Here is a 26,805-nt window from a genome sequence, read left to right on the forward strand (position 1 = left end):
ATTCACGATCAACTAATGCAAATGGAATAAGTGCTGCTCTGCAGCGAGACCTGCTGTTTAATAACTGCAATTAAGAACATCTTTCATTCATAATTAATATTAAATATGATGGGTATATATGGATATATAATATGAAATATGCGGAACCAGCTAAGCAAAAATCTTTTTCTTCGTCCACCATACGAACAATAGAAATTTACAATAAAATAACAAATTAGACATAGAAAAATGAAACTTTATCTAGATGGTAATCGATAGTGTCGCAGTGGACAGCGGCGACTGAAATAAGAGAGATAATTGGCAATCTTCAGGCCGAGATTGAGTATCGCTTACATACTTTTACAAATGTTTCAGATTTCTTATAATACAACATGCCTGTAATATAGGTACATAGTTACGTTATAGGTACTGTACTACGATAACGATATATTACCTCATTTATACTAATAGATATGATGTAGAACCTTAAATACACAGCATGTCGCAGCAATTTATGAAAAAAGTAGCATGTGCATAACATCTTAACTAGTTACAAAACGAATATTTTCCCAACAAAATAAATGTATCAACCCAAGAAAAAAAAATAGTAGCGAAGGTTGCGTATCGTTACCGCCCACTTGGCTGGACCAATGGCGGGCGCAAGAAGGCGGGGCAATCCCGGCCGCCGCGCGTTTTAAACTTGAATCTGGCTTTACATCCGTCAATCCCTGAAAAGATATTACAGCGCGATGACTTGTGTATTGTTTTCAGTGTTTTAAAAATTGTGCGTAAGAATGAGTGATGAAGTGGATAGTGGTAGGAAGGCGCTGCGTACGCCGAAGTGTGCGCGTTGCCGGAACCACGGAGTTATTTCATGCCTGAAGGGGCACAAGAGGCTGTGCCGCTGGCGCGACTGCCGCTGCCCAGGCTGTCTGCTAGTGCTGGAAAGACAGAGGGTCATGGCTGCTCAGGTAAGTGTAGGTACTAATAAATTACCTGCTTTAAATTTTTAAAACGTTTCGTAAAGCCCTTTAACTTATATGGTAGATCAATAAACGCAGATTCTGCCTAAGTAAGGTAGGTACCTATAGTTACTCGGCTGCATCTCGGCTGTTTTGTGTGGATTCCTCAGACAGCTTGACGAACCTCTGCGGAGAACATTAAATTAGGGTCTCTCCAAAGCTATGGAGGTGGAATCGGCTTGATGTGGGGAGACCCTTAGGCTTACAATGGAAAAGTTGTTCTAATTTCGTTTGGTTAAATTTGGTTTGTTTCATAGCATAGAACTAGTTAATAAAGGGCAATAAACAAAATGTAAACGGGACTGCGCTGCAATTTCTCTTTGATTATTATCTACTAAGGGCCTAGCCACATCACCACGGCGCGGCGTAGAATAGAAACGTGAAACGGTAGTGCGGCGCCGGATTGCTTTGCCGTTACAGTGCGCTATTAGACCGGGAGATGGTGACACAAAATTTTAGACGATTTGTACCAGTATGTCGGTTCTTCAGGGGTCTAATTACGGAATTACAAAAAAGAAAATGACGGTCATAGCGCTGGTACCGGCAGCCCAATCGCTTGGGCGTTAATCGAACGTGTAAGATAAATAACGAGTGTCGAACGATTTGTTCCACAAAAATGATTGTATTTTCCGATAGTCGATAAAAGAAGATGTACCTAGGTGGTAGCGTAATGCTATACTTCTCCGGTGTGGCTTACAGCCCGCCATACCAACGCGAATACATTAATAAAAAATAAACAATTCAACCATTTGTTCCAGGTTAATTTTTGCACAGCTAATATCGTCGAGTAGCCATTCACGAAATACACCACGCCATACTTTCATATTGCTCTTAAAGCCCATACCTGCAACAATGTGCGTTTCTCTTGCAACTGTCCGCAAATCACAAGGGCCGATAAACATTAAATACCTGGGCGTCTTATTGGATAAATGTCCCGTCTCCGGGTCTATATAAGATGTAGATTATAATGTGTGTCAAGTGCTCAGCACCGTATATCAGCTAGAGGAGGCAGCGCCGTTACTCATATTATATGCCCATGCCCCTAAGTATGAAATGTAAACTAAAAAAAAAAACGATAAATTAAGTACATAAACTAACTTAGAAAAGTGGAAAACCCCCGATATTTCCATTTTAAAGTTCAATATTTCAAGAACAGCGTTGATGAAAAGTTCAGAAAAACTTCTATGAAGTTAATCGTTGTGAGTTAATCGAGTCCGTGCGGAGGCCGCTGCGTCCGCGGAAAGCCTTAATCAAGGTCTATGACGTTGATGATGTTTGTAGGTTGCACTGCGGCGGCAGCAAGGCGCGGGCAGCGGCGAGGCGCGGGGCGGCGAGGCGGCCGCTCTGGCCGCTCGCAAGCGCGCCTACCGCGCGCGCCTGCGCTGCATGCAAATGTCGCGGGCGCTGCCATTGCCGCAATACGGTTAGTTGCACGCACATCTATCGACGCTGAATCGGCAAAAGCCGATAGAATTGGTACATTGTTGTAGAGGCTCGAAAGTAAGCAATAGATGAACGAGTTAGTTTGAAGGCCGACCCGAAGGGGAGGCCATCCATAATACGAGTTCATCTATTGCACTTTTGACCGAGATAAAAATTGTGCTTTTCACGATCACTGCGAGGAAATAATAGTACATTACTGTAGAGGCCGGCAACCCCGCGTTCCGGCTGAGGCTTGTATAGTGGTTTTCCCAAACATGACATGAAATAAAATAAAAAAATAATAAGAAATGAAGCTGGCGGGACGCTAGTCTCGTCGCCGTGTTGTGTTGTGTGGCTGCTGGCGCGGCAGCTATGGGCGGCGGTGCTGGTGGCAGGCGCGCGCCGTGCCGCAGCGCAGCTCGCGTTGAAACAAAAGACGGTCGCATTGCCGGCCGAGGGCGTGAAATTTGTATGAAATCTCTTTGCAGGCCGCTAGAGTTACCGCGCGCCGGCAGCCGAGCAGCAGCGCCTGCAGCGCGATACCTACTTCCAGGCCTCAATATTTCATGTCATGTTTGAGAAAAAAAGCTTTTCTCAAACATGACATGAAATATTGACGTTGTGTTACAAATAATAGGCTGAGAAGTATCGCGCTGCAGGCGCTGCGGCTCGCCTGCCTGCCCGCGTTCACTCTAGCGGCCAGCAAAGAGATTTCATGCAACTTTGCAGGCCGCTGGCCGGCAATGCGACCGTCTTTTGTTTCAACGCGCTCCGCAGCCGCCGCGCCAGCAGCCAGCGCGACACGCGCGCACGCAACAGGGCGACCAGACTAGCGTCCCGCCATGCTTGATTTCTTGTTTTTTTATTTTATTTCATGTCATGTTTGAGAAAAACATTAAACAAGCTCGGCCGGAACGTGGGGTTGCCGGCCTCGCTATTGCGCGCAGTTAATAAGCTCCAAAAAATCGACGTTGTCACTACTCTCCTCTGCCACAACTCTCCTCGGTCTCCCCTACGCGAATCGGTTTTTCAGCTGTATATATAAATTAGTTATAATTTAAGCTTATTTTATTGTGCTCGCTGACGAAACATGACCGCCACTTAGTTATTTAAAATTAAAAGTTTGTGCATCTTTAGAAGCGGGGTGTCTCGCGTGGAGCACTTTCCCGTTGTTATTGTTGTAAGCGACTCGACACTGTCGAGTGTTTCGTTTCTCACCCGTGAAACGCTAAATGCGAATTAGCTGAACAAATATTTACTTTGGAGCATGGAGCGAGTTAAAATTGTATATTTTGAAAGGCGTAGAGCTTCTCTGTAGGTACGACTAAGGCCGGTGGCCTGCTAGAAACAGAATGGACACCGATAGTGAAAAAATTTTAACACCCGGCATATGTTTTCTTTACTTTCCTATTTCTTACGAAATAAAAACTGATGGGTTTCGTGTCAAATATCATTTCATCACTATTGTGACTTTCGTGACTATTTTGACTCATACATACCTGTGCCTCGAGGCATACTTACCTAATCTTACTTATTTAGTTACCTACCTACCTATTTAATTAAATTTTTCAGCATAACTGGTATAACAGTAAAAACATTTATAGGCAGTTGTAAGCATCGTGTAGGCAATTGAAGAACAAAACGATCTGCGTTAGTGTTAGCGAACAAACCTTAGATCTTCGAAAGTATCTAATTCTGGCGGTGCCTTTGTGCACAATTGGCATCTAACCTAAGTATTAAACAGTGTGATGTGTTCAAATATTTTATTATCTACTAAAAGTTGCTGGTGTTAAGATGTGTAAAAAGATACTCTTCAACAATTAAAAATAGAGCACCGTAGCTCAATAAAAACTTGAGCGGCGCGTAAAATGTCCCCGCTTCATTACAGAACAAAAGCTGTCATCCAACACTCGGTAACATTTCACTGTCTATTAGAAAAAACCTAAAATCTCTTTCAACTATTTTTATGGGCTTTAAAAAATTGTGAAGATTGTTTTACAAGTGAGTGCGGAGGCGGCTCTTTGTCGGGGTGTCGCGTTACGTATGTTGACTGTAAACATGTCTTTCCGTTTCGTTGAATGATAGCTCCGCGGGTGCCAAAACATATATATATATTTTTGAATGAGTTATTTGTTTCAAAGTCGCCACTCTGCTACTGTTGCATGAATTTCAACTCATGGGAGGGAGGTATAGCATGGTAATGTTGAAAGGAAAAGATTTTTTAGATGCATTCTGGTTAGTTTCTTTTAGTATGTACATATTAAATGTTATTATAACGGATAACTCACGTCTTAAACCGAGTTATCCGTTATAATAACATTTAATATGAGTGAGTCTCACGGTACTTTCATGTTCAAAAGTATGTACATACTTACTTTGTATAGTAGGGGTGGCCAACCGGTCAATCGCGATAAATACTGAACTATGCTGTTTCATTTAAGATTTCAAGAAGTAAGTAATTGGTTGATCGCACAGGGTTTCGTCAGTAAACAGTAGATCTTTGGTCTAATCAAATTGGCTACCCCTGTTGTATAGCGTGTGTGGCCCCTCACTATAATTGTAAAAAAAAAACAACTCTACCGAATTGATAACTAGCAGGGCTACTACGAAACTCGAAACTCGAAGTTCGTGTCGTGCGGTCCCTCTCGCTCTCGTATTAAATAAGTAAGTGTAAGTGTCAGAGGGACCGCACGACACGAACTTCGAGTTTCGTAGTAACCCTGCTGTTCCTTTTTCGAAGTCGGTCAAAAAAAGTTAAGTCGATGTAGATACCCCGACGTATTCCGAACCAATCCGTGATTCTTTGTTAAGAGAGGTAGAACGGGGTTCACGGCTGGCTGTCGATTCGAAACTCTTGTTGAGAAGGAATCACGAGTTGATTCAAAACATGTCGACCACACCTGGCTATTAATACGTGTGTGATCCGTGTATCTTACCTATTATAAACCACTATAGGTAGTAATTCACGATGACGCGTGCCGTGGTTCTTATTGCAATGTCATGATAGTCTGAATGTCTAATTTTGTCAAAACCACGCGTCTTCGTGGATGGCTGGCACTATATTATATAGAGCACCTTGTTAATTCAAACAAATGTAACTTTCGCCTGGCCGCTTTCAGATTTTCCATACACATTTATGGAACATCGGTACAGTCACCAGCACCAATATCGGACACAAGAAAGCGTGCATAAATATCTGATACCACTCTATTTCTAGGGCAGGACGTCAGATATTTTTGCCCGGTCCGCTGTGGCAGATAATAATGCAGGTGACTGTACAAGGTAATTTGCGTATCTCAAGTCTTGTCGTAGCTGACGATTATTTCCGCAAACAGATCTCCACCCGGATAGCGACCCGGCGTGGAGCGAGCGCGTGCGCCGCCGACGGGCCTTCGCCGACGCGGAGCTGGAGCGCGGCGCGCCGGCGCCGCCCGCCGCTATCTTCTGCCGCCACCTGCTCGCCGCACTACTTACCAACTACGCGCCACTGCCGACGCAACCGCAGCGACCGAAAATATCCTTCTCTATAGAGTCCATTATTGGTGTTCAATAAAAGTGGATTTCGTTGAGTTTATTCGTAGGCCTATTTTGTACCAATCTTTGGTAGTCATTTTACAATGAGTTCTCATTGGCGTGCAGTGAGTCAATTCCAGGGTAGGCAGCACTTGCGTTGCCTACTCGCAATGCACGCCATAGGCCCTCCGGCAGTAGGTATATGTAACTTTCGTCAAAAAAATAGACTTTTGACATATCACTTTTTAGCTATTGTTGTAATGTTCATGCGGATCATTGTAAAACGACTCCATTGGTTGTATGTAAGTAATTGCTCTTCGTGGTTCTTCTTGTAAGTTAAATAGATGTACAATAATATGACTGCATCCGCCAGAAATGTGGGGAAACTACTAATAATTCTCAAGAAAACTTAACCGTTATAGCTTTCCTTGTAAGTTTAATATACTTACTACCATCCTGAATTTTTTAACAACCCCGTAATGGTTTTAAAAGACCTATCCAACGATACCCCACACTACAAGGTGGGATGAGAAAAAAAAATCACCCCCACTAAGTCTATGGGAGATACTCTAAATAAAAAAAATGGATTTTTTTATTGTACCATTTTGCCGGCATAGTTTACATATATATTCGTGCAAAATTACAGCTTTTTAGCATTGATAGTCCCTGAGCAAAGCCGCGAACAGACAGACATGGCGAAACTATACCTAAGGGTTCCGTTTTTGCCATTTTAGCTACGGAATCCTGAAAATAGAGTTACGAAAAAAGTGGCGCCCTCATTTGAATCGTTTGCTAAATAGTAAATATCAAATTCATTATACTATAAATTATTTTGTACCTAATTGTTTTTACATTTTTTTTTTAACAAAATAGTAAAACAGACTCCAAAAACATAAAAAAATAACAAAAAATGGAACCGACTACAAAACTCTTGAAGTCTTGAAAATATTTTTCTAGATAGGTACATACCTACTAGCTCGAAGTCGGTGCCTCAGCACGAGCCAGCAGGAGTGTAACAATAGTCGTCTACCTCACCTACATACTATGGGTTTCAATCACTCCGACTTCGAGCTAGTAGGTACCTACCTAGAAAAATATTTTCAAGAGTTTTGTAGTCGGTTCCATTTTTTTTTTTTATGTTTATGGAGTCTGTTTTACTTTTTTGTTAAAAAAATTCTTTATTTCTCAATTTTTAGTGATTTGTAGCCAAAGTACATCTCACAACGATTCCAAACACGGCTTAGTTACGTTGTTTTATAACAGAGTTCCGTTGCCTACCTTCCGGCTTCAGCATCCGATCAGTTCGAAAGAATCATTAACTTAAAGCTTCTTTTTAGTCGCCTATCTAGGTATAGTAATCATGATCGTTCATAGACGCGCGAGCATTACTTAGCTTTGACGAGTGCCATTGGCCATCTACGGTCTTCTTCATCAGGTCCAGTTTACCAAGTGATACTTTCTGAATGTAAATGCTAAAAATGCCAAAATCGCCATAGGTGTGCCTATAAATTTTGAGGTTTGCCCTCGATTTCCCTTCATCAGATCTTGATTTGGTGACAATGGGACCACCTCAGAAGAGTACTCTTTCGAATAAAAAAAGAATTTTGAAAATCGGTCCACAATTGACTGAGTAATCGGTTAACATAAATAAAAAAAAATACAAACATTGGAACATAGAACCTCCTCCTTTTTTGAAGTCGGTTAAAAATGCATTTTTAATATACTTAGGGGCTGTTTCACCATCCATTGATTAGTGCTAACTGACGGTTAAATGTGATGCCGTCTCCGTCTATTCGAACAAAACAAATAGGGACGGCATCAAATTTCACCGTCAGTTAACACTAATCAATGGATGGTGAAACAGCCCCTAAGAATGTTTAAATTTGTATTTCCTAATTTTTGTTATAATTATTTTTCACGGTGTACCTAATGTGAATACTAACTAAAGGCTGCACCATCCACCAAAACTAAAAGAGGAAAAAACAACCAATGGTTAAGTATTCTTTTCTTAACCGTGCTCACCGCAGTTTTCCTATTGGTGGATCTTTACCTCGTATAAATGAACTTCTTTGGTATTAGGCATAAAGTCGATTGTATTATAGAGGCTCTGAATATAAGATATTAAAAATAAAAAATATAATACTTTTCCGAACAATGAGTGCTTTATTTAACGAATTTTATGGTAAAATATGTCTGTCTATATTGAGGTCTTTGTATTACAACCAGAACTTAAAGATAAACTGCACTGTTGCTGACACGAAAATTCTGATACGGAGATAAAGCGAGTACAGACAGATAAAGTGGCAATTAAATTATACTTGAATTTTTATGAGTTAGTCTTTAAATTATTAAACGAATGTGCCCTTATTAAGGCCTTCCAAACTACACTTATGAAATAACTGTTATATATAATCAAAGTTATAATTATATTTCTGTACTCACTTCATTTACAAGACATACAACAAATTGATGTAAATAGAATTGCAAAAAATTATGAATATTGTTGCAATTCAAAAATTTTAATTTGATGATTTAAGTAATTTAATAATTTACCAGTACCAATATTGCATTTATATCAAAAAGTTGATCTATAAAGTTTCTTTTACAATGATTAGTATCGAATGAACAATATTTTGTGGTAAGATGTTTCTAGTTATAATCCAACAATGAAGAAATAAAATAAATATAAAAAAATCAAAACGACCGAGAACATAATGTGAGTGTTCATACAATAGATACACATACTTACATGGAAAATAATCAAGTCGGCGAAATGCAACCATCGTGGAAAGTAAAAATAATTATATACATTTTGTTCTCAATAGACAAATGATACATGTATAGAGAAAGTTGTATAGATACTTTTTTATAAATTATAGTTTTTATGTTGATGAATGAATTTCGACAAGACGATTACCTATTGCTTTCAATAAATAACATTATAAAATACAAATACATATTACATAATATAATACGTTACATACACATGATACAATGCACAACGTAATATGTAACTATATGCGTCGCAAACAACTTATAAAATATATCTATCGACAATGCATCACAAACGTTCGTCCGTACGATACGACTATGTATTATAATACCTATGCCCCGAGGAAAGGAGTGCCTTACGAATGCCGCTCGCTCACACACACATGCATACAATCTCTTTACCAACTATTATCACGGTTTCTTTTTAGAAAATAATAAAACAAACTACTACAATAAAGTTCTCGACGATAAAATCTACTAACCTTAATAATAATTTACGAGGTCACCCGTAACATTGATAGAAATGTATTCCACTTAAAAATAAACAATGTTCTTCAAATTTAAGTGTGAGGCAGCGGTTTTTACTGTAATTTATGTTCCTACGGGTACCGAGATGTGAATGACGCTACTGATTTGCAACTCCTAGTGGCGATTCACAGCCACTGGCGCTCGCGCGCCGGGCTTCGTTGGCACAGACAGGACAGGGACTAGAAAGGACTCGGGATAGGAACTGGCGGGGACGAGGGACCGAGGGAATCACTGGAGGACACTTAAATATATAATTTAGTACATGCAACAAAAATAATATACGACACTGAAAAAGTGAATTCCAAAGATTAATTTGTGGCATCGCGATGCCCAAAATAATACAATTTTAATTCCTTCGGAATGTTATAATTTTCTCTACCCCGAAATACCCTATATTTCTTTGCGCATTAACCGCTTCGATCGCGACAATAATACACTAATAATTATTACAACTATCAAATTTCAGATCCCCGATACATCTGAAAACAAAAACTAATGGATTATATAACAAGTGTTTTAAAGTCAGACTTTTCAGCTTTTAAAAAACAAAAATAACAATTTTACTTGCATACAATAATAATAATATACATCGTATCGTGTATTTACATATACATAATAATAATTTTAATTTCATATACACATAAATAGTAATTTATATCATGCATCAAGTCATTTGAGTGTGCCCTAGTTGTTTGCGGACACCGAGCATACATTTGTAAAGTCACCATACGCGTAGATGCGAGCCTAATGCCTCTCTGTTAATTTTACAATGGACGACGCTGGGCTCCGATTGGTCAATGTTCACGGCATTCAAATTTGGCTGGCTTGTAACAGCCACGTCATTCTGTCGACCAGCATAACAGATAAAACAATATTTTGTTTGCAAAATCTGGAACTTATCCGTGAATCGTGATTCCATTCATTTTAAAGTAAGACTATTTGAATTGTAAACCACACTATCTCAATCCCGGTCATTGTGACCTTTGTTGAAAAGTTTGTAAATAAATGTCTCTCTCTCTCTCTCTCCCCAAAAGATAATAACAATTTTTTTTCGTGATATTGCGACGTCAATTTTCTAATTTCAGGAAGGCTGCTTGAATAAGTTGTAAATCCCAAATAATTTGATAGAGACAGTGATTCAAAATGGTGTAGCGACTCTAGTTATGAATGCTCGGTGTCAGGGGACATACACGTAACAGGGCGGCCGCCTCTGGTTACGCCGGTGGTTAGGGGGTGGCGGCGGGGGGACACGGGGGCGCCGGGGCCTGCCGTCACGGGCGATATCGTGGAAACCATCCAGGGCAACTCGAACAAGCAAATCCATTAAAACAATAATATACAACGTAAAAATACTATTTGGTATATTATATAGCAGAAATCTAGCAGTCATAAACTCTATCAAAGCCGTATATCATATCTACATTGACACAGACATATAATCGTACACAAATATTAGTCAAAATAAACCAGTCACAAATCACAGTTGACATAAATTCTCGATTTCACTAAGTCTTGTAATTTATAATATGTATTAAAATAGTTAATGTTAACACATAAATTTTAACACTACCACATGATGTTGAACGTTGTACCGAAAACAGACAAATTATTTCAAAAATAAACGGTATAATGACAAAAGTAAGCAAAATATAATGACGGAGTTATGTATTTATTTTTCGTGAACCGATTTGAATAAGCATCCTTTTCATTTTATAGTTAGTAAGTTCTAACTCAATACAATTAGTGCAATCAGTTTTTTTTGAGCAGCGAATGGCTTCAGTCGACCTAACCTCAAACCGATCAACTAATTATACTTACAAAGGCTATCTGAAAATTAACATAGACGAAAATACGCTACTTGCCGTGCTGATCCCGATTGATTTGTACAAAAGCGAGGGTCATTGGTACAGATAGTACATTACAAGCATTCTCAACATATAATCGATCTCTGACAACGATTACACGTAAGGCGAGACTGCAACATACATAGATCCGATGAGTACAGACTCTACAAATATATTTCAAAATTAAATTTACTCTTTGAATCGTCAAATACTGTTATTCTGCAAAAACTTGCAAATGATTCGTAACAAATTTCAAATGGAATTGAAATAATTCATGAAACCATATAAATTATTAGAAATTACAATAATTATCCCATCATCTTTAGAATTAGAGGCTATAAACTACTACTAATGTTCATGCAATATTTCAAACCACATCTATCTAGATGAGACAATCTGGTGAGTAAATACTACGGATCTCCCAATGAGTGAACATTTTCCGTTAACGTAATGGCACGTAAGCATGCAACGTGCGACATTTACTATTACACGGTACGAAAACAGTAAGCCTAGCACCCCATATACAACACACCTCTCCACCCACCCACCACGTTGCGAGGCCCGACAGGCGAGAAACGGCAACGCCATCGAACCTGTGTAACGAAGGTGAAATTATTCAGGTACAATGAGATAAATTAAGTTTGAATTTTCATGTGTCAGACACATGGCGGTATAATATCGTGTAGAGTAAGTAGTCTTGTGGTGTTGCGGTCAGTTGGCACAATGAGCGAGGCGTCGCGTGTCGCCGGCGGCGGCGGCGAGGTGCGTGGCGGCGCGTCCCTATGCTCCGGGGGCGCGTGCGCAGCCACCCGCAATGTCGTCCCGACCCGTGTTGACATTGGTTCCCCTGCAACAACACACATACATAGTTACATTTTATTGTTAACTCGGTGGACAGTTGTTACTGAATGGCTAATGAAAATCTTCGATATACCTTTACGTATAAAATGGAAAAATTGTTCTAGTCACAGTATGTTTAACATTTTCGTGATAACCTGAATTTTAAAGTTAATTTCCGGTGCAAAAACTAATCAATGGTATTGAATAATCTCTGTCAGAACTTTTCCTAGGATAGGCAATACAGAGGTTTTGTTTAACAAAAGACCACCATATGACATATTTTCTACGGGATATGGCCGTAATATAAGCTTAATTTCGTGCAGCAGTTGTATGCGTCATGTCCACGGTTAGGTAGATCAAAGTCCAGTGCAAACACTGTCCAATGTAATTAGGGCCTCCGCTAACTCGCGCAGGTGCACGGCGCAGGCGCACGCGCGGCGTGTTGTTTCAATAGAGCAGAGACCTGCGTTAGGGTCTCCCCAAACCTATCAAAGCGGAATCGGCTTTTGCCGATCAAAAAACTCTTTGATGTACACGTAATAAGAGCGAAAAAGGTGTCGATTGGCTCGGCCGACGCGAAACGACATTTACCGACGGGAATACGTTTCTTTGCTTATTGCGTGGACATAAAGCGTTTTTTGGTCGACTAAGCCGATTCCACGTCGATGGATGTTTGAAGACCCGTACGCAGCGCTGCTCTTTTAGATGATATGCAATGGGCGCTCGAGTCGCGCACCCGCGCGTCTTAGCGGTGACCCTTAAGGCTGCGTTCAGACACGGCAGGAATTGCGCGGTTTTGAGCGCACCGTCTCTTTTCAGAGTATTGTTTGAGAAAGAGACTGTGCTAAAACCGCGCGATTCCCGCCGTATATGAACGCAGCCTAACCGTGTATCAGTTACTGTTACTCACCATATGCGTCGGCGGCTGGTCTATATTCCGCACATGGCCGTGAGCCTAGCGCTGAGCTGCACGGGGAACTGGTCAGTGAAGCGGCGCCAGTTCTCCTCGCCCACTTGGTTCTTGAAGCCGTGCAGGATCTTTGTGAACATCTCCTTCAAGTCGTCCTTAGGGTTTGACCACGATGCCACCGCGTCGCAGAAAAACATGAAGTCCGGCACCACCCCACCCGGGTTGACTTGGATCATCTGACAGATGCCGCGGAATGCTGAATCCTTCTCGTCGTTGTCTCGGATGTTCCGCAACGACGAACACCTGAGCGTAAATTATCGTTGCAACACAAAATTTTGACTAGCTATACTTGATCGTAGCTGATATTTCGATTTTGGCTAAGAGTGATTTAGGTATTAGTCCCACGGTCAACGATATTCGTTGCGGTCTATGTCATCGACAACATTTTGTTTAAAGAGCGTAGCCGTGTTTGCATGGAAAAGCGGCCCTTTCACCAAACGTTCACTGTAATTTTTTTAATAAGAGCCCTCATGACAAGTATTATTTCCTGTAAGTTTTAGCTTCCTATCTTTAAATTTTGCCTGCCAGTACCTATAACGTAAATGATAAAGAGGTTGCAATGTGCATAATCTCTTTTGCGACTAAATTATCTTGTATGGGTACACCATATCCATATCCTTTATTTTTCCATTTTCTAGTATGAAGTACCAACTGCATTATTTTGAAAAAAATATATATTGTCGGCCTTTATATAAACAATTACCTAACAAAAAACTGTTGGTGTCGCTCTTCCAGAAAGCAAGAAAAAAATACTGAAGTTTTATTTCCTACATTTATCCGTTTTTTTTTTACTGGAAAAATAAAATATTATTTAAAGAATATGTTAGTCTCTATACATAAATTACTGTACTAAAAGATTACGTAGCTCGCATTAGCCAATGACGAAAAAAAATATTTTTTGTGAAAAGTAAAAAAAAACATATCTCAGAAAATAACAAAGATAGGAAGCTGAAACTTACAAGAAATAATACTTGTCATGAGGGCTCTTATTAAAAAAATACAGTGAACGTTTGGTGAAAGGGCCGCTTTTCCATGCAAACACGGCTATGCTCTTTTCTTTCTTTTTGCAAGACAGAAACACGTTTAGAACAACGACGTTTTATAACAGTAAATAGACGAAAAATAAACAATCGTTCACGCTGACTTTAGGCGCTACGAATAGCGTTTAGTAGGAAACCATAACCTGATATTTTAAATAGGTATGGGAAGTAGTACAATCATGAACACTCATTGCAAATAAATTACAAAATATCTAAAGATCTTTTCAAATAAACTCTCTCTCTTAGCATAGCACTGTACGTGACAGTTCGAAATATCAACCAATCCGGTAATTGTGTGTGGCAAGAATCGATAAAGCGATCAGTTCTAAAGAAACACGGTACTAATGTTCTATAATGCTGTTAATTTCGAAGTGAAGTATAATAATGAAAGTGACTTACACACAAAACAATATCTTTATGAAACTGGTTTATGAAAATTCCATACGGCAAGACAATCAAAATATATGAAAAATTAAAGGAATGTTCAATTCATCTGCATCAGTTGCAAGATAAAAAAATATTATCTAAGTTCTCGAACGTTTGTTTGTCTTGCAGCATCGGGCGATAGAATATTAGCTGTTTATATATTTTAGAAAGCGGATGGTGTTCAACACATAAAGTACAGCACTGAAAATAAGAAACAAATACCACCCCAAACTCAGTGAGATCTCAAGTGTTGCCTTACAACCGGTAAGTTCGTTAGTATCATGCCTGCTTCAACATAAATCAGAACAACATATTGTTAAAGTTAAAAATCGTTTAAAAGAATACAGTAAGTAACAAGCTATGAACAAACACCATCCACAATCGAAATAATATGGGATTAATAACTTATTTAATATTTAACGTAATCGTAATAATAATATAAAGTAATAATAAAAAAAATACTACAGACCACTGGCGTACAAATTGATGTAATACGGGTGCGACGTCGTGTGGGCACACATAACCTAGCCGACCGATAGTAATCGCTACACGCGCCACGAGTCACGACACGACATACCGAGAACAAAACCAAGAAAACAAATCAACAAACCATTCAAAACATACTTAAATTACATAATCCAACAGCAACAAATCGGTGTCACAAATAGAAAAAACGTGAAACAATTTTATACTAGTAAATCTATAAATTAAATACCTATTTGCTTTTCAGATTAAAAGATGGCCCAGTACACTTAGCTGTGGTAGGTATTAATCGAACCATTTGTTTAAAAATAGATTCTATTCTAGACTGTCTTCTTGATGCCAGGCCATCTTTCCAAGCTAGGCACACTTTAGTGTTTGGCACTACTTCTGTGATTACACTATTTACATCACCCCCCAAACCAAAAGTAATAAGCGAAGGGCTCAGCGAATAACATTTTAGGCTATGCAGAGTCATCCATGCGTCACTTTTGCCGCTAGCCAATAATTTGTAAAAGATATTTTCTTAAGTATAAAATTGTTGATAAGTTATTCACAATACATTATATTTGATAAATATAATATAATAATATTTATATGTAACATACAATTTAAATAAAACTGGGTAAATTGCGAACATAACACTTTAGTAAACAGTTAGGGAGCATTCAGTAAAGTTGGTACAGTGTGTCCTGCCAAAAAAACTCCAAATAAGCGTAACATTCTCAAGTGTTGGCAGAAACCACTATCACAGTAACATGAACAAGAAAGGAAGATGATTTCATGAACGTTATGGGAAATTAATATGAAGCAGTGACGCGAAATACACAGTCCAAATATTCACAGCATAGCACATCTGCCACCATGTAATGTCTCATACTGCAAAATACGTTAGTCAACATCATTGACTTCTAGTTTAGAATTCAACTTTATTTTTTTACATAATTTAATACAATTAGCGTGAACTGTAAAACGTTACTCACCTGTGTTTTCCAAGAGCGTTTTCGGTGTGTTAGGCCTATTGATAATATCAACTAAATGGTTTAGTACAAGTGGAATATATTTTGATGTTTCCGCTCCTGTAACACGTTAGAGAACATTAAAATAAATCAACTATTTTATTTATTCATAAAAAGTCCGCCGGATTTTTAAATCCTAACAATAATCGGAACAATGAAAGAACTTGAGGACTTACCTAATTTGATACTAATTTCCCCGATAGCCCATGTAGCATTATTGCAAACGGATATAAGTTCAGGATTGAGGTTCATTCCGAGTATGGGCAGGAATTCTGGTATGTAGGGGTGCACGTGTTGGAAACACGCCTTGGTCAAGTCTCCGAGCAGCGCGAACGAGGACTGACGAACCTACGGCGAACCGGGAACTCAGTAATAGTGCCAAGCAGAGATAACCAATTAAACCCATCACCCATGAAGTGGTTAGTAGAGTAATAAATGAGAAAATTACTTAAAAATCAGATAAGATTATGTTAAATAAATGAAACTGATCACTAGCAACTTTAATATGCGATGCAATAACTACGTCACCAACTAAATTAATTATAATGGTAGAATGATACAGTTTCGATGTGAAAAATACATATAATAGAAATAATTTAAATCATTGCGTAAAGTCCTGGGGCACAATTAATTACCTTTAAGAATTATTGCCCTATGCTCAGTGTCCCAAGACAAATAAAAAGCATAAGTTACATACAAGATATACCTCGGGCATCGGATCCTGCATGCATTGGTAGAGCAGTTGCATGAGGTTAGAGTTTAGGACCAAGTGGTCTATGTGCCCATCCAAGCCCTCGGCCAAACCACTCAGGAGATCCAACGCTACAATCATGAAATCTTTATCTGGCGCTTCAAACTGCTCTGGGCTTTGACTGTTAGCCTGAAATAAACAGCTAAAGTAAGCAAAGGTATTTATATTGAATATAGATTCTTCAAAATGTCACTTACGATGTTCTGATTCAAAGTCTGTTCTATTAAAGATACGCATCTCCTGAAAACGGGTTCGCAGTAGGGTAAGAACCCTGACTGTAAGGCTGTGGCCACTGATGATAAACACTGAAAGTTTAAAAACAATTATAAATATTAGTTTAATTTGATACCAAAAAGCGCAAAATACAGTGGATAACAAACCTCTAGCAAGGGAAACAGGTCTTTGTCTTCATCCTTCAGCACATTCCATTTGTTAATGAGCGGCGGCATCAGGAGATTGATGTACTCTGGTTTGTTCAAATGGTGTCCAACAGAATCGGCAAGCGTGCCGATGGCGTCGTATAATATTAGCAGGTTTTTGTGCTGGTATTTGCTGAAGGCGTAGACGAGGGTTTGTAGGATGTAGCCAAGGTAGGGGACGAGTTCCGTGCACGCCTCTTCCTCGAGGGTTGCGAAGGCGGAGCAAGCCGCTTCCTGCACGCGCTTATTGTTGTCCAGGACGCGTTTCAAAAGCTGGAAAACAAAGTTTTTCTTTACATTGTTTTTTTTTGGGCTTGGGTCGCCTTAAGGGCTAAAGACACTTGGCCCTTGCTTTTGTTTACCAGTTTTTTTTTTTTTTAATTTTACATGAGGTGCTTTTTAGGAGAAGACGGCATGCAGTCGGGAAAAATCGATTATGGACGATTCGGAAGGAGGCCCCAGACAGCGCCGGACTCTCACCGGTTATAAAACCCGGCAGCACTTCCCCAACTCCCTGGAGCTTACATAGTTGTTTTCAATAACTTAGTCGTAACTGCTTAATCACCACTTGATGAAAGTTAAAAGAAGTTAACAAGTTCATTTTTAAAGGTTAACTTAGATGTTGATCTGTTACTTGAGATGCTAACTTCATTAATTGGGTCAATCAACTTTTTAGTGTAACAACACACAACACAACAACAATTCTGTCCTGTAACTCAGGAGACATCAGTGGTTGCACTTTGTTAGATAAATGTTTGCAATGTATACTATTCGTATGCTTACGAGATGAACCATGAAGGAATTGCCTTAAAACTGTCACAACTTACTTTTAGTGGATTTGTTCCCCATAAAAAAATACTTTAAATAAGTAACTCTGGAGACGTAACCATGGCAATGAGGTACAAGAAAAAGTTGATTGACCCAATGAGGGCTATCGTTTTTTGTCTCACTAGATGGCGCACTGTTGCGTGAGGTTTTTAAGTGTGGCTTTCAGAGTCTGTTATTACGGGCGTTAAAACAAAGTTTAGATTAAAATCATATTTAATACACCTTAAAACCGTACCATAAAAATATCCAGCAACCACAGTGCTGCTTAGTCCCGTTTTGTTCGGAAAAAAGGGAGGACAAAACTGTCTCAAAACACAGACATTCATTGCCCCGTAACGCATAATTGCCATAATTAATTTCAGGTAATGCAAAATATTCACAAAATTATTCTAATTATAAATAAACCCGCGTAGCTCACCCAAAACTATGAGATTGACATTTCGGAGACCTCACGCTAAACTAGCGCCCCTAGCGGCGAATTCATTCGCGATAGCCCTCATTAACAAATTTGCGCCCAATATTGCAGGCTTGGGCGTGCATTGAGGGTAGGGAACACTCTGCTACCATGAGCTGGTATGCTGCTGCAGGCACAAACTAGCAGCTGCCTACCCCGGAATTGAGTCACTGCACGCCAATGCCTGGAGGTAGGTAAGTTAGCATGCCTCACCTCGGTCATAACGGGTCGCAGGTACAAGTCGTGCGACTGGCTGACGACCCAGTGCGAGTAGCGCGACAGCGTCCAGCAGGTGATGGCGCGCACAAGCGCCTTGCGTTCCGCCAGGCAGCACACCAGGTAAGGCACCAGGTCGGGCAGGTGCGGGACCATGCCGCCCATGCACCCATCCGCCACCGCGCCCAGCGCCAGAATGCCACTCTCCTGAAAAAAATAATTTAAATCATCATCTTCATCATCTCGGCGTACGTCTCACTGCAAGGCACAGGCCACCTCTTAGAATGAGAGGGCTTGGGCCGTAGTTCCCACACAGGCCCTGTGCGGATTGAGAACTTCACTGGGATGGCTCAGTTCCTTGTTGAAACTACCTAATATATATGACAAGTAAATAACCTAGTTTAAAATAATATATTTTAGTAACACCTTATCATCAGTATGTATCTCATTTGAAAGCATGTTTTATTATCATGTTAAAATCAATGTGCTCATTTTATTATTCTTATTGAAAACTTCCATTAAAGGGGATGTGGTTGGCGTTGGGATCATATTTCAATGAGTCAGCTTAGATTCAGCGGGCAGGAGGAGGGTCAATGCGTTTATGACCCTTCTCTTTGGCGCGGTTCCCCCAGCGCATAGAACTGGGGCCACCGGGGAGCGTCATGGTAGAATGTCCGCGATCCCATGGCGCTCCCATAACGGCAGAGTGGAGAAACGCCGATGTGTTTTTAGTGGGTATGCTAAGTTCAGAGAGTCCCACATAACTTTCCACGGAAGTATGCATAAAGCATTTTCACATCGCAAAAAAAAAAAAAAAGATTAGACTTGCATCACGACGCAACCGTGCCTAAACCAGACGGAACAGGAATTCCGCTGTCGCTTAGCGCCTACGCTAGCTGGTGCGGGTGCGTTTTACAGGTAAAATCCATCGCGTGTGGTTAGCGCTGCTCCTACTATTTTTCAATAGCCGTCCACCCTCTCCGTGCAACCCGCATCAACTAGCGTAGGCTCTTAGCATCAGTGTAGCCTCCAACCTTGATGGTTGACACTATTTACCGGCCCGGATAATATCGACCCGATTTTTCGTGATACGCCGATATAAACTCATGTCAAACTGACACGAATTTCTATGGGCGTGTATACGAAATATCAGGTCGGCATTATCCGGGCCGATGAATAGTGTCTGTCACCAACCTTGATGACCCAGTCGTCGTGGAACAGCGTCTCTTTTAGTATGGGGAACAACACGGGCAGCAGGTCCGCGCCGAACACATTGGCCAGCACGTCCAGGGCGGCCGCGCTGCACTTGCGCAGGTTCCAGTCGGAGAGGGAGCCGTCGTCGGCGTCGGCGCCGCCCTCGTCCTCGTCCTCGGAATCACCGCCGCCAGACATGTTGCTGTCGCCGGCTCCCGCTAAACAGATACGGCAATAATTATGGCGAGTGGCGTGAGTTACGATGTGAGCGTAGCAAACATTGCAAGAAGAAGACACCACAAACTTTTTTTTACTTACTTATACAATGTTGCATATACGTTTTCTGCGACTAAGTATTTATTAAATAAAATACTAAATTAGAGAAAAGAATAAACTTTAAACTTTTTCATACTTTAGTAAATAGTATGGCAAACGCAAATAGAAGGTAAACAACAATAAACAAGTAATGTCAATATCATCACGCAAGTTATTTCCGGACTAGGTAGGTCCGATATAGGTAGGTACCTATAAGTATATACAATACAGGTAGCTACAATATAGGTACACGACATTTGCTTTAATTGTAAAACATACCGTTGTGTTTGATGGTGTGCGAGCGAGGCTTGTGGAAGCGCGGTCGTATGTCGGACTCGCGGTCAGGCTCGGCGTCGTCGGCGTCATCGTCGCGGTCGCCGCGCAACAGGATCACGTCCATCTCCGAGTACCGCATACCGCGCACCAATACCGGCAACAGAGCCGGCAGCCGGGGGCCTAGGACCTGACAGACAAACAGACACAACATTCATAACCATTGACAAAAAAGACCATGTCTTTTTATTAGACAATGTCTTTTTTGTCAATGTAATAATATCTAATGCAGACCGTTTTTTTTTAAACGCGTCGTGGTGGCGTATTTTAGGAACGCGCGTTGCCAGCGCATTTTTCATTCCATAGAGCGGCCATATAACTCGGGTGAGTATCGCGTTTGTATCGATACAAACGCGCGTCGACGGTGTGCTTAAATAACGCAGAGTGCCACATCGCCGCAACGCGGCGTCCCTTAAAACGGTACGGATTATATCGTCTCGAAGTCTCGATTGTTGCAAAATAAAATAAGTAGGTACCTACGTACCTACACAATCACGCGCGACGCGTTCAGCAATGATTAGGCGTGCCGGCCGAACGTACCTAAACTGCAGTGTCCAACCCCTGTCTCGGGCCCATAAACTATGTATCTCTATGCCGAAAATCACGTGGATTCGTATCCGTCGCTCCGTTTCGACGTGAAAGACGTACAAACATACAAAGACACAGACTTACAAACACACACACTTTCGCATTTATAATATCGCTCTTACCCGCAGTGGGTACACATTGGGCGCTCGGCGCTACGTAGAGCGCGCGTTGGTAGCGTACACACGCCGCGCTCAGCACGGCGTTCGGCGAGCGTTATCAGTATCAAAATTTTCGACCCTCCATTTTCACAACTTGCGTCTACTCTACACGAAAGCGCGCGATCAAATGTAAGGCAAAATTGCGGCGCCTGTATCTCGAAGAGGCTGAAGTCCACGCAACGCGCGTTCGTGCGGAAATGTGTGAACGCGCGTTTGACGCACGCTTGGCTTGACCAGAAGCGCGGGCTTGCATTGCATGCGTACACATCAACAGAACTCCTGGTTCTCAAAACGCGCGTCGGCAAAGCGCGCGTTTGAAAGCGACCAATGTGTACTCGCTCATAAAAAAGCCGGTTTGCCAAGAGCAAGTACGCATTGGTGTGTGTAAGCTTTCAACGCGCGCTCAACGCAGCGCCGAGCGCCCATTGTGTACCCGCTCTTATTGATGCAGTTAGTAATGTTCAGTAGGACATGTGTTGGACTGTAGTCAGGACACACAAAAATCTTTTGAAGTCATCTGTCTGCGACAAGTTGCTACAAACCAAGAGAGGGTAGGTTATCAAATCTGCTTTTGTACACTTACACTTAAGCAGAAATTACATGTTCGATTCAAGTTATAATAATAAAGGAACACTCACCTCTCTACAGACATTTTGCTCGGCAAGGGACAGCCAGAATTCGCAGGCTTCCAAGGCCACGCCTTCTTCAGGGTCTTGTGTCCGAACCAGCATGTACTAAACAGGGAGAAGATTTTATTTAAACAATAGACAAGCAGTATTACATTTTATTGTTACAATTTGATTTCCCTCCTGAAAAAATCAGTCCTATCTCACTTTTATGGGTAATGTTAGTGTTATAATTAGTGATAAATAATAGAGAAAAGTACATAATCTTGTAATATTAACAGCTCACATAGAGACAGTTTCGGATTAGCCCAAAAACAAATTGAGCAATTGCTTAGGGCATCATATCTTGGGAAGCACCATAAACAATACTGAAAAAATATTTGGTAGCACATAAAAGGCAAGGTTGTATTGATAAATGTCATTAAGTTCACCTCAATGATGTTAGGCAGCTGGGGTATCAGCCTATCCAGTCGTACTTCTAAGAGCAACACCAGCGCATGGCAGACATTTTTCCGCACATCTGGATCTTCATCAGCTGCTAAATGGAATAAGTTCTGGAAAATAAAAGCCACTATAAGAGTATTATTTAAATAAAAACTGGCCATTCAAAACAATGTTCATCCATACAATTTGATGAAATTTTAAACCAAACACTGCAAGAGACTTATCTACATAATATTATAGAATAACCCTAAGCATATAACTTATAGCATTATAACTTATAGAATAGCCTATTGCACTTCTATATAGCTAATAATAGCTACCTCCTTTCTTATTAGTAGAGATTACAAAAGGTTTATTTTGTGGGATTGATGACCATTATCTAAACATGGATATGCCTTTGTAATCCCAAGATATTCATTCAACTATACCTTTTTTAATATTCTGAATTATTTTAGAAATTTATATTTTAATAAAAAAGTCACTGTCTGATGACATAATAAAGATTGCAGGAACAAACTGGATTAACACCGCCCAGCAAAGAGAAAGATGGAAAATGATGGAAGAGGAGGCTTCTACCCATAAGGGATCCACTACAAAAACAATAATCCTACTAACAATTTATATGTAAAATCAACTTTTTTTTGGCAATAAACAAAGCTTATTATTATTATTATTAACAAAGTTTATTTACTACATCAACATTTAGCTACATATTAACATTTATTTATTTAGTTAGACCAATTGAGATAATATCAGCTTAATACAAAGTTGACATAATAATCCAAATTATAATAAACAAGTAATAAATTAATAAAAACAATTTTTGGTGACAATATTATACCTATAGATAATTCGTCACCCCCATGCTAAAGTCGCGAATCTGCTATTTAGCAAAAATAAATAAGATTTTGAACACAATAATCAACACCTTGGGTTCAAAATTTTTTTTTCCCAAATATCAGATTCGCGACTTTAGCATGGGGGTGACATATATGTTGGTCTTTAAGTGTCACTAAACTTTACCATTCAAGATTATTTAAGTTAAATCTGTACTTACTTCAATAAATGAGTCTATGTGAGCCATCAATGCCTGTGTCCTGCCCATGATGAAATAGTTCACGCAAGCAATGGCATGACATCTGATTTTTGGAGAAGAATGTTTAAAAAACTGAAGGAATTTTGGAATTAAGACATTCAATGGTCTATTTAATGCATCACTGTCAAGAAGCTCAGCAGTATCTTCACATATTTTTTGTAGTGCCCCAAAGGCGCCCTGTGGAAATAGATAAAATTAGAATATAACACAGCCAAACCGTAAATGGCAGGGTAAATATTCAAGCATTTTGACCGCGCGGTCAAACATCATTAGCATCCCACATTTATTATAGAACTAGATTAAAACCCGGCTTCGCTCGGGTAAAATGTAGACTCATAATAATATGTTTGAAAAAATTGTTTGCCAGTAAAACGTATATTCCCAGCCTTAATATTATCACAAACAATTTAACGGCTAACCTACGAATCGATATTTCACCAGTAGATTTTTCTCCTAAATCTTATTTGCCCAAATAACTACGTAGTTGGTCCCAAAGTTCTGTCACAAATGAAAATAATGATAAAAACAAAAGTAAAGTACCAATCAGTTTTTAATAAATTATATACCAATTTAAAGTACATTTAATAAAGAATTAAAATTACTTAAAATTATTCAAAATGACTTCCATTGTTTTTAATACAGGCCCTTAATCTGGCCAGTCGTCTATCGCAGCACGCACCATTTTCATGTCTATTTCAGCGACTGCTTATCTTAAAGAAAAGATGACTTCAGGCTCTCCAAATTTTTATGGGGTATAGCACAGACCTTCCCCTTTAAGACCTGCCAAATTTTATAGTCCAGAGGATTAAGGGCCGGACTGGAGGAAGGCCAATATTCATGTCTTATAAAGTCGATTTTTTGACGGTCAAACCAAGGCCTTGCAAGCAAGCTTGGCAAGGCTTGAGTGGTCTTAGCTTTATGTACTGGTGAAGAATCCTGCTGGAACACAAAATTATGTCCTGAAAATAGCGTGTAGATCTTTGACATGCTTATCCAAAACCGTCTCTTGGTACACTTTCGCACTGATTTTGACCCCTTTTTCGCAAAAATGAACCTCAGTTGGCCCATAATAAGATCAGAGAATACTCTTCAGAGCTCCTAGCGTACACTATCATTCTGTTTATTGTACTTCTCTTCAATATCGAAAATCTTTTCGACTGTAAAGAGTATATCAGGGTGTCTATTTTTCGCGTACCGCTTTAACAACTTCCGGGATCTTTTAAGCCTTATTGTGTTTAGACGGGCATTAAGTAAGTGCCCACTCTATTTTTTGTATGCTCGTAGACTAAGATCTTCGTTTAAAACCTTTTTGACGGTTTTTCTACTGACACCCATCTGCAAAGCCATCAACTTCTGTTTTCGGACAGGATTTCTTGCTATGCGCGCCTTGATCGCTTTGATCACTGCTGGTGTTTGTACGGAGCAAGGCCGGCCAATTCTTTTCTTGTCCTCAACACTGGAGACTTCATTGTACCTATCAATAGTATGGTACACAAACCTAAGCGTTATATTTAAATTTTGGAGCAACTTGAAAATGGTACTTGGCGAATGCCCACAGCGGTGCAATGCTAAAACAGCTATTCGGTTTTCTTTCAATGTCCACTCCATCGTGAGAAATTGCAGCGAATGACTGTTTATTGTTTTACAATAATTGACAAACATTCAAAAATGGAATTCAATCAAATTTTCTTAAAATCATGTTCTAAATTAAAAAATAATGTGCCAGTGACAGAACTTTTGGATCGACTACGTATGATGTCTCTGTCTCATAATCAAAGAAATTAGACCTAAAGGGCCCCATATACGGTACAATTTGTCTGTACGATCGATCTGATGAAAATCGACGAATCGTACCGTGTGTGGGGCCTTTAAGAGGTCACAATGGAGAACGAAATGCAAACCTGTGACACCTGTGACATGTGATGATGTGACACTAACGCCACTTTGATGTGATGACTTTGACATGTTTACTTCGCAACGCCATTATATACTTAGTAATTTATTAAAGTGTATATTGAAAATACTTGATAATCCGAACTTTCCGCCTACAAGTTGTCGACTTGGATTGGCTAATTTTTTACGCTCTTCAATTTGATGTGCATTTTGTTTGAGTCTACTGTACCCCTTGACGAAATTATTAATATAGACAATGGAGACAACTTGCAAAAATTTTAATCATGCTAAATTCAGCATTGGTATCGTCTTAAATTTTCATAAAAGAACAATCCTGGCAATTACTTCTTTTAATAACACCTGCAGACACTAATGACAAAAAAAAATGCTGCAAAAACGCTGAATATTTATTTGCCCAGCATCAGACTAATTAGATTCTTACCTCACAGACATTGTAGTCCTGTGAATCAAGCATGTTACACAATGCAGGCAGGAGTTCAGGCCAAGAGGTGAGTTCACCCTTGCTCGCGATGGTGGTGATGATGATACCTACAGTCGCACGGATCAAAGGAGACGGGTCTCCCACCGCAGACAGACATTCTCGCTTGATAAATTCAGCTACCTCGGGGAAAAAGCTATTATAGTGTGCCTTCACATTGTTTTTCAAAATCAACCCACTGAGTGACCTTGTAGGCTCTTCTTCTGTTACTAATTTAGTTAAAACGAAGATCAAATAGTTGTTGAAGTCGGGATACTTGTTCAATTCTTCCAATTTCTGGGTGATAAAGGGTCAAGAAAATTATTGTACAAATCGAATGCTGTCAATGACTGTCATGTCGGAAAAATCGATTTATGATGAAGCTTTTGAGACGCCTCTACTGCAATCATAGGTTAGACACGAAATATGTGTTATATTGAAACAAAAAACCGAGAGGTCTCGCGAGTATATAAATTTGATAAAGAGTTAAGCGGTTACAGATACAAAAAATAAGCACGCCGTTATGAGCATCGACATGGTACTCATTAAAATAAAAAGGATACTTGTTGAACAGCCCTTTGTGTTGCTGTAACGGGTGATTGTGACTCCTTGAGAAGTGTTAATATTTGTCTTAGTCCGTCTTGTTCAGGTTTCCACTCCATTTTCATAATAATTCCACAAATCGGTTTTATTTCACTCACTCGGTCCCGTAAAGATCAACCATGCCAAAAATTTGACGACTTGCCAGATGAAAAAAATGATTATCGATTTTATTTGTGACGACGCGCAAACTTATTTTTTTCTATGTTCAAGAAATCAAATAAGGTAAATTTTGATTTCACTGTTGAATTGCAAAGAAGTAATTATAACGGAAATGTCCCAAGAAACAATTAAAGCGGAAAACTTGAGCTGATTACGTTTCTTTACAAGCATCAATAAAAGATAAAAACATTTTTATTTTCCTTCACTCTGAAATGCACTTACCTGGTATTATTTAAAAATATGGTAAGCAAATAAACTGATGGATTTCACTGGTGTATTTAAACAAGGCTTTTCTATTAACATTATCTACAACAGGTGCGGCCACATGCAGTCGCTCGACGCTTGTTTCCAGCGTCAAATCTGTGGGGCTACTACAAATAACAAATTAATTCGTA

General features: G+C 39.8%; 2 protein-coding genes across 4 annotated transcripts; one reads left to right on the forward strand and one right to left on the reverse strand.

The window, feature by feature from the left end:
• Positions 1-383: 383 nt before the first annotated feature.
• Positions 384-7,972, forward strand: dmrt11E (doublesex-Mab related 11E). The gene is made up of 3 exons (XM_074101893.1): positions 384-950; positions 2,283-2,424; positions 5,759-7,972. Exons 1-3 carry the CDS (start codon positions 774-776, stop codon positions 5,974-5,976), a joined length of 537 nt encoding a protein of 178 aa, XP_073957994.1. The 5' UTR covers positions 384-773; the 3' UTR covers positions 5,977-7,972.
• Positions 7,973-8,076: 104 nt separating this feature from the next.
• Tnpo (transportin 1) lies at positions 8,077-26,401 on the reverse strand. Of its 3 annotated transcripts, none has more exons than XM_074101890.1 (16): positions 26,212-26,400; positions 25,613-25,945; positions 23,239-23,454; positions 22,169-22,291; positions 21,750-21,845; positions 20,312-20,495; positions 19,718-19,935; positions 18,521-18,730; positions 16,987-17,298; positions 16,804-16,911; positions 16,553-16,735; positions 16,032-16,203; positions 15,820-15,915; positions 14,826-14,901; positions 12,831-13,133; positions 8,077-11,927 (listed from the first exon to the last, which is right to left on the reverse strand). In XM_074101890.1, exons 1-15 carry the CDS (start codon positions 26,314-26,316, stop codon positions 12,851-12,853), a joined length of 2,715 nt encoding a protein of 904 aa, XP_073957991.1. In that variant the 5' UTR covers positions 26,317-26,400; the 3' UTR covers positions 8,077-11,927; positions 12,831-12,850. The 3 variants fall into 3 exon arrangements, with proteins under 3 accessions (XP_073957991.1, XP_073957992.1, XP_073957993.1); XM_074101891.1 differs by having other exon boundaries at positions 16,562-16,735; positions 26,212-26,399; XM_074101892.1 differs by lacking the exons at positions 8,077-11,927; positions 14,826-14,901 and having other exon boundaries at positions 12,979-13,133; positions 26,212-26,401.
• Positions 26,402-26,805: the final 404 nt, after the last annotated feature.

The sequence above is a fragment of the Choristoneura fumiferana genome, chromosome 18, assembly GCF_025370935.1.
Source record: "Choristoneura fumiferana chromosome 18, NRCan_CFum_1, whole genome shotgun sequence".
In the NCBI taxonomy this organism is placed as follows: domain Eukaryota; kingdom Metazoa; phylum Arthropoda; class Insecta; order Lepidoptera; family Tortricidae; genus Choristoneura; species Choristoneura fumiferana.

Coding starts and splice junctions, on each gene's coding strand:
- dmrt11E (XM_074101893.1), top strand. CDS start 774: ATGAGTGATGAAGTGGATAGTGGTAGGAAGGCGCTGCGTACGCCGAAG. Junction 951..2,282: donor AGAGGGTCATGGCTGCTCAG/GTAAGTGTAGGT, acceptor TGATGTTTGTAG/GTTGCACTGCGGCGGCAGCA. Junction 2,425..5,758: donor GCTGCCATTGCCGCAATACG/GTTAGTTGCACG, acceptor TTCCGCAAACAG/ATCTCCACCCGGATAGCGAC.
- Tnpo (XM_074101890.1), bottom strand. CDS start 26,316: ATGAAAATGGAGTGGAAACCTGAACAAGACGGACTAAGACAAATATTA. Junction 22,292..23,238: donor ACATAGACTCATTTATTGAA/GTAAGTACAGAT, acceptor TTTATTTTCCAG/AACTTATTCCATTTAGCAGC. Junction 16,736..16,803: donor AGACTTTGAATCAGAACATC/GTAAGTGACATT, acceptor TGTTTATTTCAG/GCTAACAGTCAAAGCCCAGA.